Source organism: Coloeus monedula, assembly GCF_965178545.1.
Source record: "Coloeus monedula genome assembly, chromosome: 15".
Classification (NCBI taxonomy): domain Eukaryota; kingdom Metazoa; phylum Chordata; class Aves; order Passeriformes; family Corvidae; genus Coloeus; species Coloeus monedula.
This window is the reverse complement of record NC_138795.1, coordinates 18,624,520-18,637,600: the sequence shown is the minus strand read 5'-3', so window position 1 is coordinate 18,637,600 and position 13,081 is coordinate 18,624,520. Positions and strand designations below refer to the sequence as shown.

The window sequence follows — 13,081 nt, the reverse complement described above, 5'->3', positions numbered from 1 at the left end:
CCCTGAGCTGGTGTGCACTGCTCGGCAGTTGCCGTGTTTTACCCTAGAGGGAGTTGCTTTTCTGCAGTGGGAGCAGGGATCTGTGTTCCTTGGAGGATGTCAGGGGACCAGGATGAAAGGAGCTCCCAGGATAAGCACTGCATCACAGCTGAGGTGCTGCCCCTGCAAATGATTGTTCTCTTATGGGGAGGTTGGTCTTTGATGATCTTCCATCTCCCTCTGATGGCAGGGTTTTCCTGAGCATCCCTTGGGTTTTCCATGTCTTGTGCCTTTGCTCCTGTTTTCATGGAGGTCTCGGCTGGGCTGGTATCAAGCAGAAGAGCAGAGATGTCACCTAGAACCTGGAAGGCTCATGCTTTAAACTGGCATTTTAAGTCCTTGTGGTGAATAACTCTGCCTTTTTCCAGGGTTTAGGAAATGCCTGACCAGTTTCAGGGGAGTGGGCTCGGGGTTTCCACTCTGCCCTGCTGCTGTGGCCAAACGGGTTTGAAGCAGGAGCATCTGCCCTGAGGAGGGGCTGCTGCTGGTGGAGGGGAGGGGAGAAAAGGTCAGGAGTGCTTTGAACCTGGCAAGTTTCTCAGTATTTGGGCTCAGGTCTCACTTGAAGAGGTGAACAAATTGCTGGTAAGGATTTTTAGTGAGGTGCTGCAGCTTTTGTCCCAGAACGCCCCTCTGGGAGATCTGCCCTGGTCCCCAGTGCAGCCTCGCTGGTGTGGCCAGCCCAGGCTCCTCCAGCCCTGGGTGAGACAGGTGAGCAGCAGAGGGTCATGGGGACAGATGGGATGAGCAGCAGAGGGTCATGGGGACAGCCCGTGTGCTTGGCCAGCAGCGCCTGGGGTGGGGAGGGCAGCCCCTCAGCCTTGTGCCCACCTGTGCAGAGCCACCTGCGCTGGGAAAAGGCTTTTAAATTGTTTAGGGGCAAGGTGGCTGCTGGACCTGCTGCAAAAAGAACCTCTTCCTCCTCCTCCACAGCTCGGGTGGGAGATGTGCCCCACACAGGTGCTGTGCTGGGGACCCTGTGTGCTCTGTATGTGTTTTGGGCTGATGAGCCTTGATGGTTTCCTCTCAGGGTTTTGTTTCTTGAATCCCTGTTTCAACTGCTCAAAACCAGTAACAGAGAACTACTTGCAACAGACTGAATTGCAGAATGGGTTTAATTCCTGCATAGCAGGGCAGTTTATTTCAGCAGGAGTGTTTTCTCCATCAAGGAAAGAAAATGGTTTTCGGTTAAGGTAGTGGAGGCAGTGGTAGCATGCCAAGCTCCCCGATCCATGGTTTCACAGGGGTTGGTTGGGGCTGTTCTGCAAAGTCTGGTGCAGATTTGTTTGCAGCAATACCGATGCTGTGAGGAGGGACAGGGGCATGAAATGACTTCTGAAAAACGTGTGTCGTGGTGTGAGTGGGGAGGAGTGGTGGCAGCAGCACAGAGCCTCTCAGGGATGCAGGGTCAGTTGTGGCCCATGGGAACTGTGAAGGACATTGCCACTGGTCAGCAGAGTGTGGGGGACATGGATGAATACGGAAACTTCCTCTGGAGCAGAGAGTGCGCCCTGTGGGAGGCACAGAGGGAAGGGGGGAAATGTTTGGGGTTTTGTTTTGTCCTCAGTGAAATTGATGGTGTTGGAAATAACTGTGGTGAAGTGGCAGCAGTGGGAGCTCAGCTCTCCCCCAGCAGCTGGGAGAAACCACGGCACTCTGCAAGCATAGAGGGGAATATTTTGGAAAGCTTAGGCTTGAGGAAGAAGTGATTTTTGTAGATCAGGACTGTGAAAGCTCTTGGAGGGTAACACATCATCCTCAGCCACTCCTGTCTTGTCTCCATGGGCTGTGTGTGTCAGGGAGGGTTTGATTTGCAAGGTAGGTTATGTCAGGGCAGGCTGAGGCTGGAGAGCAGGGAAAGGTTCTGCCCCAGAGGGTGCCGGGCACTGCCCAGGCTCCCCAGGGAATGGGCACGGCCCCGAGGCTGCCAGAGCTGCCAGGGGTGCACAGGGTGGGGTTGCTGGGGTGTCTGTGCAGGCCCAGGAGCTGGATCAATGGTCCTTGTGGGTCCCTTCCAGCTCAGGACATTCAGTGATCCCGTGTCCAGAGCAGAGCCCGCTCTGGGAGGTCTCAGTGCTCTGGAGTGTGAGGGTTTCTGCTGGCACCAAGGCTTGGGCTGCCACGGTCAGACACTGTCCAGGGCCACGCTGGGCAGGTCCAAGGCAATGCTGTTCAGGGAACACTTGGCACCAAAGGGGTGAGACCTGAGTGGGAGATGGAAGGGGGAGATTTCACCCTGTCCCTGGATGGCTCTGCCAAGGTCTGAGGTGAATGGCACAGCTAAATACACTGTGGGTGATGCTAGTCCAGCTTATTCCTGTGAACACGGGAAAAAATTTGGAGCCCTGGAACACAGCCTGTCCAGCTTCTGTCTGGTGAGTTTGACAGCTCCAGCATTCACCTGTGCAAGTTTCTGCAGCCCAGGCTGCACAGAGCTGCCCCATGGAAGCCTGGGGTATCCTCATGAAATCACCATGGAAATGTAATGAATTTCAGTAAGCAAGGGAGAAATCTGTTTGATGAGTTGTTTGATTTTCATATCCTCTCTTTTTCCTCCTACTTATCTTTTGAAACTCTTGTTCTTATTATTCTGGAATCATCACTGTTTCCTAAAAAGACAGTCTGCTAAGATATGGCTGGATTTTTTTAAAATGAAAAGCAGTGGATTTTGTGGGAGTTGTAGCACTCAAGCAAAGCTGAACTGCTTTGGACCCACGTGGGCCCTGAGCCTCCTGGCACCAGTGTCTCTTCCTGAGACAAAATCCCCTGAATAAGCACAAGTTTGGGCCAGGCTTGCTGAGATTGGTGATATCACAGGTGTCCTGTGAGACCACAGGGCAGCATTTCAAAGCTATGTTGTGGTGTTGTGTCCCAGTTTGGGAAGCCTGGACAGGACAACCAGAGCCCCTCGATAAATGTGCATTTCAGTGTGTCCATTTTCATCCATGTTCCAGCATCTCCATTTCCCCCTCAAGACCTTGGCCAGAGCTGCAGAACTGAGCACCTGCAGATCCCTTTGAGAACATGGGGGCCTGCAGTGACCCTCCAAAATGGTCCCGGGGGAGATGAGGTGCCAGAGCTGGAGTGGTCACGTCTGTGTGGTTCAGGTCAGACCTTCCAGCACCGACCTCCCTCGCAAGCCTCGAGCAGCGGCTCCGGGAGGCAACCCTTGGCCAGGCACAGTGCAAGTCAGGACCACCCAGTTCTGATAAGGGCAATTTAGAAAGGAAGGGGAAGATTGTGAAAAGAGGGGCAAAGGGGCACAAAGGGAAGAAAAAACCCACCCCACCGCCGAACAAAACTGAAGATCAAGACTGCTGTTAAACACACTGCCTGCGAGGGAGGTCCCACCGTGCCTTTTCTAATCTAGAGCCAGCCAGGATTGTATTAACAGCTTCAACGCAATGGAACAAATTAATCCCTGATGTAATTGAAATCGGTGAGGTCTCACAATAGGTGAGTTTGACCCAGTGGGATAGAAATAGAACAAGTATTGGAATGAAGGAGTGAAACGAAGTCACACTGTTCAGCCATTGGTATTTCATTCCTAGAAACAAAGGCCAGACAAATGCAGAGAATACATGGCTCTGCTGGGCATGGTTGAAAGCTGCTCAATACTATCAAGCTTTGAAGGGATATTTCTGTGTGGAGAGGAAGTATGTAGCAGAGGTATAACAAGCATTAAAAAAGAGAAAAAAGACAAGGAAAGAAAGGAAGAAAGAAAAAACCCTGCTTGCTCCTTGCCTGATGGTTAGCTGTGGTAAAATAATACCAGCCCTTAACTAATAATAATAATAATAATAATAAAGATGTGTCACAACTGCAGAAAAATAAGAAGAAGAGTTAATGTCTGAATTGTATTTCTGGAGACTCAAACTGTCAAGAGCCCGTGGCAAGCTGTGGCATCCTGCAGATCTCCCTCAGCCAAGATGCATGGGGTTGGTTTGCTGCGGTCGACACAGGTAGCAGGAACGGGTCCCACTGGGAAAGAGCTGCCTTTGGGTGCTGGGAGGGAGCTCAGTCCTGGCCCCTTTGGTGCTGCAGCAGCAGGGCACAGCTCAGGGGCACAGGGGACTCCAGGGCTGCCTCGTGCAGGCGGCTGAGCTGCTGCTGCTCAGGGTGACATCGGTAATAATGTGTGTGACCTGGGGGCTGCTGGCAGTGGCCTGTTCTGAGTGGGTGAGAACAGGCAGGTGCAGGTGGAGATGAGAGGCTGGGGGTGTTTGAGCCCCTCTGGGAGCTGCTTCACAGCACCTCAGCAGCGCTCTGGTGCTGGGCTGCGCTGGCTGCAGGCACCGTCCTGCCTCCAGCTGGGTGTATAAAAGTCATTCATCAAGGCTGAAACCCTGCTCTTCCCCGGGATTAGCCATTTCCCAGGGTGCAACAAGTTTAGAATGTCACCATATCACAAATGGTGCATTTTCACAGTTCTGGCTATGGCTCATTCCATCATCAAAAGGAGAAACATGGTTTTCTTGAAGGTGGCGTCATCTTTCTCTAGAAAATGGTCAAATACTGACTGATGGGCCATAAAACATTCATTTCCTCAAGCTCTCAGGTTCCAGTTTTTTGGCGCTCCCTCCTGCCTCCCTCCTGGTTTCATACCAGGCTCACTAACGCTTTGTCTGCCATCCCAAGGCTGACAGACGCGTTGCTTTTGCAGTGGTGCATGGCTTGGACAGCTGGGGGGTCCCGGGAGCTGCTGGGGAGTGTGGCTGAGTGATGGCTGCATTTCTCAGAGGTTGTGTGTTTCAGAGGGAGCAGAGGTCTGACACTGCCCGAGGAGATGCAATCTGCCTCTCTGAATGCACAAGGCAGCTCTCTGGAGGAAAGGAGGCTTCGCTTGCAGAGCGGCTTTTGGATCCAAGTTTGTGTCACCTCACGGAGCTGTATGTCTGCTTTTCCAAGCCCTGGAAATGTGTTCTCTTTGGGTCTTGTTTAACATTTCTGAAGTCCAAAGGGACGGGCAAGCTTGACCTGCTCATCACCGCATTTCCTTCTCCTTTCCAGCTCCATCCCTACATGCACTTCAGAGCGCATTAAACAAAGAGCAAAATTCCATGAATTTCACCTACTGCAGTAGCTTGAAAATGCTCAAGTCAAAGAAATGAGGGGCTCAGTTCCAGCGTGTATCTGTGCAGGAACAGGGAGAGCTCTGGGGTTTTCTCCATGATGGGCTGACATCTCCTGCTTGGGCCATGCCAAGGGAGAGCTTGGCGCGCTGTGGCACAGGGAGGTGGAGGTGGTCTGCCCTTGGCTTTCTGCCTGCCCCTGCATGGCGGAGTGGAGGTTGGGAAGACAGCAGGGGGAAAGGGAACAGCCCGAATGCATTGCAAGGAGAAGCACAAACGTGCTCCTAAACCCAAAGAAGGGACTACGCCCAGGCAGTGCTCATCCACTCCTGGCTGGCTCCAGACTGGGCTCCGTAACACGAAGGTAACAATATCCTGGTGATGGAATGACTTTGCAGTTAAACGGAGGGAAAAGGAGTGCATTGTGTTTCACTCTGTGCTGAGGGTGGCTGTCATGGGGAGCTAGCAAATCCTGCTGTAATTTGCATACAGGAATTTTGCCAAAGTCATGGAAGCGAAGTGGTTTGTTACTTGCCTTTGAGGGCTTGAGAGAGATCTGTCTTGGATATCCTCTTGCTGACCTGATTGAGTTAACTTTCATGTGTTTAGACGGTCATGGAGAAAATCATTAATATTAGGTTGATTTGATGGCTGAAAGGTAATAAGTATTTCCTGCTTATCAGATGGGGTTTGAGAGGACTTTGAATAGCCTGATTTGTTTATCTTTTGCAATCGGTATGGCCCTTAGCGAGAGGGATTTTGTATTCCTGGTTCAGCTGGGGGAATGACATATGGTTTGCTCTCTGTTGAGTGCTCCGTAGCATAAACAGCAAAACACCAGGAAATTCTGAAGTCCAGCTCCCAGCGAACTTGGCCATGCTGTGGGCCTTGGACATCTCATGCTGTAACGCTTTATGACATGAACAATAACAGATTAACATCCCCTGTTACTGGAAAGCTCAAAATAGAAAATCCGAAGTGCGTGGAGGTTGGTCGGGTGGAAAGCCAAATCCTGTAAACGTGGCTTGGCACGGCCAGGGTTTCATTGACCTTGGCGGGGCTGGGACTGCTCCATTCACAGGAGGCATCTGTGAGTGCAGAGATGGGGCACGAGCCTGTGCAGGGCTGACATCACAGTGCTGCTGTTGGAGGCTTTTGCCGTTCTTGAGCTTTTCTTGGATTAATGCACAGTGAAACCTAAGGCTGCATCAGCAAAATGGTCGTTCCCTCACCCTCCGCCTGGGATTTAACAAAGAGGAGAGTCATTCTTTAAGATGAAGGATCCTTGTAAAGCCATTTAAAATGAAATCCACTCTTATTTGAGAATCATTTGGCAAAAAAGCACATGAAAATCTCCCGTTGTGGGCTCACTAGAAGACAGACATCGTTTCTGGTTCCTTTGGCTGTTGGGAAAGGAGGGAGCACTGAATGCTCCACCTTGAATGATTGGGCAGGTACGACAGACAAGGGAGAGCAGCTTATTTTCAGGAGTGAGGCATTTCTGTTGCTTCTGTGGCTTGAGGTGATGCTTATTTTTAAAAGGAATGCTGTTTTTTCCCTTGCATAAACTCTGTATTTCCAACTCTATATGTAGCTGTATATTATAACTGAAAGGTGTAGTGACAAATAAATAATAAATGGATAAGGAATTTAAGGAACTGATGGAAAAGAAAAAGGGAGGAAGAGTGAAAATGAAACCAAACTCAATGCTCTGATTTAACAACTGGGATTTTGCAGCTTATAGATTGTTGCCAAAGAATGAGATGGAGTTATATGAAACCACCATCCTGAGATGCTGAAGTTGGCATGCACAGACAGCGGCCCACACCAGCTGGATAGATGCCAGACAGACCATAATACAACCCCAAATCCCTGGAGGAGTCCAGTCTCCTGTCCCCAGAGGGTGTCCCACAGTGCTGCTCAGGAGCCAGAAGGTGCCAGCAGCCCTTCCTTGAGGGACCTGCTGTCTGGAGTCTGTTTGGCTGCCTACAGCATGGAGGTGTGGATGGTCAGCCTGAAAGGCAAAACAAGGCTCTCATTTTGTGTATGATATGTTTTTGTGCAGGAATAGCATTTCTATAGTGAGAATAAAAAAGGAAAACTTGCTTTGGTGAACAGGAGTGAAAGCCCTTTAGTTCAAGGGACTTAAAGACATTTCTGCATTCAAGTGTGTTTGGGGGTGGATGTACTTGGTTTCAGGTGACCTCCTTGACTGAGTGTTGGTGATCAGTTGCCAAAGGAGACATATGTTACCAATTTTTTTGAGATTTATGGAAGAGTCTCTCTTATGGTGTATATATACATGGACCTTCTTATCTCAGAGAGGTTTGCTGCTTGAGGGAGTGCACCCTGTAGGGAAGGGGTCCTGTGAGAGTGGATTTTAGCAATGATCAAACAGGTTTTATCTCATGAAATCAACACCACATGAATTTTTATTTTTGGGTATCGATATTCTCTGCTGCAGGCCAGATGCAGCCCACGCTGGCATGGTTAATTCCCCTTGGCCACACTCCAGCAGAGCATCCTGTTTCCACAGAGTGGTTAAGTGTGAGCTTATCTTTAAGCAGGAGGCTAAATCCGGGTGGTTTCACTGCTGCTCTGGACCACGGCTTCTGGCCAGGGGAGAGGTCAGCTGCAAGGGGAACCTGCAGCACGTTCCTCCTCCAGGATTTTTGCCCTGGGTCAGAGCTGGGCCTCTTCCTAGGGAAGTGATGGAGTGATACACACTGGGCTGACTGTATTTCAGAGTCAGCATCACCTGCTGATCCCTGCATCAGCTACTTCAGGGCTTGGCTGAAGGTGATGCCAGCCAGCTCCTTGGACGGGGGAGGAGGAGATGTCACCCCCCTGTGCTGCTGGTGCCCTTCTTGCAAAGGGAAGGAGCACTCAATTAGCTGTTCTTAGGCAGGACAATGGTGACAAAGGTGCCCAGGTGTGTTGGTGACATGTTGGAGCAGAGCACAGTGCAGGATGCTCCGTGGGTGCTCCCGAGCCCACCGAGGCACTGCAGCTACGGGCTGGGGCCTCTGCAGTGTGAGTGCTCCAGAGACAATTAGAGGAGAATTAGAACATGTTTTGGAAAACAGATTGCCTCTTCTGTTGGGAGTTTCCAAATAAGAAAGCAACCTGCCCTTCCCCCCACTTCAAATCCCACCTGTTTTGTTTTTTTCCTAGAAAAATGTGAAATTCATTAACATGTGGTGAAAGCAATGTAACGACGTCATCTTGATTTAAAATCTGTTTTAAATCTTAAAATGATGGAGCCAGAATTTTAACTGCAAATAGCCTTGCTTTGTGGGCATGAGGCAGACTGTCAGCATGACTGGAACATCTCTGGGTTTGGTAGTTGAGCATCCTTTGCAACAATGGCATTTGAAAAGAAAGCAAGAAAAGACGTAGCAAGGAAAAAAAAGAAATTATTATTATTGCTGTCAAAAGCCAAGTCCTGTGCTCAGGTGTAGCTGTGGTACCTGGGGAGTGCGGGGCGAGCAGAGCCCAGCTCTGTGCTGACCAGAGCTCTGTCAGCATCCCGCTGTGGCATCCTGCCCTGCCCTCTGGCCCGGGGCCACGGCTGCTCCTCCTCTGGCATCCTCAGCACTGGGTCACAGCTCCTGGCTGCGCTGTTTGCTGAGAGTGGGAAACATTGTGCCCCCCTGTGTGTCACCTCTGACATCGCTGTGAATGTCCCAGCATTGCCCTAAGCCTCCCTTTGCCCAGCCTGTGCCTTCAGCTTCCTGTGGGCTTCTGACAGCCAAATCAGACCTAAATCATTTTCTCTCCAAAAAGTCAAAGAGCAAAATCCCAGCTTTTAGTAACAGCAGCACCAAAGGCGATCCCGCAGCATCGCTGTGAACTCACTGCTGTTGCCACTGTGCTGAACCTGGGCTTGGGCTCAGAGTGCTTTCTGGAGGTCTGGTGCTAGGCAGCACTGCTTGCCTGCAGTTCTCCTCCTGCTGCAGGCCTGGGTGTCCCCTAGAGAACTGGAAATGCTACAAAGTTCTGCTGAGGTTCTGACCTTCAGGCTTCACAGTACTTGCTGGTGTGAGATGATGTGCAGGAGGCTGGAGTGGGGCTATTTGGTGTGTTGTGGCCACTTTCTTTATGTGTTTTAGTCTGGAATGGATCTGAACAAGGATTTATTAACCTTTTTCATTTTCATTGCCAGTTCCCTCCCCACACTGATACATCAGATCACTTTTGCTTGCAGGCCATGTTTCTAAGTGATTTGTTGTCCTGTAAAGGGAGTCTGCCACCAAAATTTTGCTCATCTGTGAGTTTGGAGTGGACAGTGTGGATGTTGTGGTGCAAATGGTCCACAGATCACAGATGGACAGATCACAGTGCAATTTTCGGGCTTTCATAGTGTTTGGGTGTGAAGTGCTTTGCCCAGTCTCCCCCTTGGGAGGGCATCTTGAGAACATTGATGTTGTGGGGTCCTCTGACCTTGGGCAAGTCAGGAGGACTCTTTGGAAGGAAATATGGGACTCCTGTTTTGGTATTTCTTGGGAATACTTAAGATAGGAAACTAAACAAAAAGTTTATGGTGCTATTTTAAGGCTGTAGTGAACTAAGGTTAATTTACTGCCTTGGCCAGAGCAAACAGATGAGGTGGCTGAGGCTGTCAGACCCTGGCTGATCACTGGTGGAAAAGCTGGTTTGACTCTCACCACTCCTCATGATCTCTCCCCAAGAGAGATCTCCCATGGCCCTGTTGAGGTAGACAGAAACATGTCCATGGATGGTGACCATGAGATGGCTTCACCGAAGGGCAGAGCTGGCCAAAGAGTCAAGCTGCAGAGTGTACAAGTGACACTCGTATTGTAGTGGATTTTGTGCCAGTGTGAAGCTCAAGTCCAGCTGGCTAAGGGCAGCACAAACAGGTTTTCTCCTTGACTTCTCCCTGCAGTTAATCCAGGGAATCAGTGCAGCTGCTGAGGGTGACGCACCAAATCTCTGAGAAGGGGTTGTCTGTCCCCACTCTCCAATTTGTGCCCATGTAACCTGGCAGAGGCTGTGCACATGCAGTGGAGAGCCTGATTTATGGTCAGCGTGGCTGACCAGGATTAAATCAAAGCAGGGCCAAGCAGAAGTTTTTATTCAAAAGACCCGGTTTGACAGTAACCCCCCAGGTTTGGTTCACTGGTTCACAGAGCCAGCTCTGGGTGGAATTACACACTGAGTGCCTGGCACCACTGCCAAGTGAAGGGCAGCCAAATCCGAGTCCTCCAGGGCCCCGTGCCCTTGGCAGGCTGGTGTGCAGTCCCTCTGCCCAAGAGCCTTGTTGTGTTCATGGTCTGTCCTGTTCTCTGTCCCCACTCCCACCCCTCTCAGATGTTTGCTGCTGAGGAGAACGTGGATTTTCGGATACACGTGGAGAACCAGACGCGAGCGAGGGACGATGTGAGCAGGAAGCAGCTTCGGCTCTATCAGCTCTACAGCAGGACAAGCGGGAAGCACATCCAAGTGCTCGGCAGGAGGATCAGTGCCAAAGGAGAAGATGGAGATAAATATGGTAAGAATATTTACTGGGATCCCCCAGACATCAGGTCAAAGGCTTTAATCCAGGTTGTTGTGCTAAGAACCTCTTGGGAGAAAAATAGTAAGAGCAATAAAAAAGAAGATAAAAGGAAAAAACCCTTTCCAGGTCAAGAACATGTGATTTGTTTTGCGGGAGCTGCCTCCCAGCTGCAGGCAGGTCCCACAGTACTGCCATGCCCCAATTTATCAGAATATGGTTGAAGAGAAGAATGTCTTTCTGCCCAAGCCATGAGCTCACTGTGTGTTTACTGCAATTCTTAAATGATACCTAAATTGGTGGTTGGGGAAGTCCTTTCCCCATGAACCCTTGGGCTTGTGTTGGGTGAATCCAGTGTTTGAATTAAGCACTCTCATCTTTCAGGTGGTGGGATACTGGGTTTGAACTGAAATTAGACTTTGAGAGCTCTGAGAGTACCCCAGAGCGCAAGCTGAATCTCTGAGCGTGTGGATCTTGCAGCGCGTTCAACTATTCTCATTGTGATTTGCACACGAGCAACATGCTGGAAATGCTGCTAGAGGCTGGGCTACGAAAAATGCTGTAATTCTGGTTCGTTTTGAGATGGTTGTGGCTGCGAAGCTTTTGCTCAGTTTGGCTGTTGGGAGGCTTTTAGGGCTGTTCAGAACACCGGTCCTGTTTGTGTTTGGGATGTGCAGCCCCGCGCGTTCCCGTGCTGCTGCGGAGGGGGGTGTGTGTGTGAGTTTGCTGGCACCACCATTCGTGTGGGATTGTCTGCTGCAGCACTGGTGAGGTGGAGGTGAGCTACGAGGAGGACAGGTCAAAATCTGGGAGCGGCTGTTCCCTCAGGAAGCTTCAGGACGGGTGAGGCACACGCTGAGCACCGAGGGCAGCTGCCGCCGCTGCCGGCGCGGTGCAGGAGCAGCGTGAGCGACAGCCAGAGAGCACCTGGCAGGTAGGAGGTGACCCCCGAGGCGCTTGTGTGCAGTCAGCCCCTGTATCGGAGAAAGCCCTGCCCTGAGGTCTCATCAACCTTGTCCTTTGTCATTCCCAAATTTCCTGATATTACAGGAGTGAAAAGTGCCACTTGGCTGCTAATTATTGTGTCATTTATTGCATTCATGCTCCCGAGGTTTGATGTGTAAACGAGTCGCGGGGCGCTGCCGCCGCCGCCCGGGGACGGCTCCTGCCCGCGGTGGCTGTCAGGTGCCGTGATGGAGTTTTCCTCTCCGTGAAAGAAGGCGGCATTTACAGTGGGTGCAGCAGGGAAGTGTTCCCGGGAGCAGCTGACAAGTGCTAATTTATGTGTCAAAGCCCATCTTGTCCCCTTCATACATATGCAATCGTGTCTGAACAACAAATCCGCGCGTGCGGAGCGTGCTCGTGGCCGAGGGCGGTGCTGCCGCGGCGGAGCCCGAGATTCCCGGCTGGGAGCTCCTGCACCCGTCCGTGCCTGCCTCCAGAGCCCCGCTCCCGGCTGCCGGAGGGCTCCGGCCAGCACCCCGCACACCCCGCCCGGCTCCCTCCCCGCAGCCTCCCCATCACGCCCGCCGCGGCTGCGGAGCCTTCTCGCCCCAGCCCTGTGAAAGGTTATGGAAGTCTGCTCACGGTCCTGCCTGGCACGGAGCACTCGGAGCGTGGCAGTCGGGGAGACAGTGAGGTGGGACACGGCGGGCCGGGATGTGAGCACGCCGAGCTCCTGTCTGGAATAATGGAGGGGGGAGAGATGTCGGAGTTACTGGAGTGAGAACCATCTGTGTTACAGCCAAACCTGGACACAAAGGCAATGACACAGGGTTCATTATGTGCCAGGAACCCCTCCCCCTGAGGCATTATTATGGAGTAACCTTTGATCAAGACCAGAGAGAGGCTTAAACCGGGTCTGGGGATCTCAACAGTTGCAAACTTTTGATCCACATCTCCGCCTTGCTGGTCAGGTCTGCATCTGGAGGAGGACACCTCTCCTCCCACGCAGCAGATGGCTGCGTGTCCTCCTGCCCTTTCCCTCTCCTTCCCTCTCCGCCTGCCTCCGTGCTGGCACGGTGTGACAGAGCCGGGCTGCGCTCCGGGGGTGCCCGCTGGCTTCTGGGCTGTGCCACCCTCGCAGATGGCACCGGCTGCCCGGCTCCTGCCGTCCCTGCTGGGGGAGGGCACGGCGAGGGGATGGGGGCTGGGGGCGGAAGGATGGCGCCTTGGGGAAGGCTTTGGGAGGACAAGCAAGTCTGAGAAATGTCTGAGAAGAGGCAAGAGACGTGGGAAAAGGTGCCCGGGAGCTGGCTCCAGCCGTGAATTCTCTCAGCAGCTCGGCCCGTTAGGGAAGGTGACATCAGGCGAGGGCCCCGCAGGCTCAGCGTTCACGTGGGAAGCTCTGTCGGGGCGAAGGTCCATGGTGCTCATCACCAGCCCATTAGCACCAGCCCGTTTCAAGGATAGGGGAACAAATAATGTTTTAGCACCTCTTTCCCCTCTTCCCTTA

The 13,081-nt window shown here is 51.9% G+C and overlaps 1 protein-coding gene across 1 annotated transcript in view; it reads left to right on the top strand.

Moving 5' to 3' along the window:
- The window catches only part of FGF18 (fibroblast growth factor 18), a gene marked incomplete at both ends in the record, with an annotated part of 67,325 nt that overhangs the window by 15,694 nt on the left and 38,550 nt on the right, over nt 1-13,081 (top strand). Inside the window, one exon of the mRNA XM_082291255.1 lies at nt 10,443-10,623. Coding sequence (XP_082147381.1) covers nt 10,443-10,623 — 181 coding nt within the window. The remainder of the gene's footprint in view (nt 1-10,442; nt 10,624-13,081) is intronic.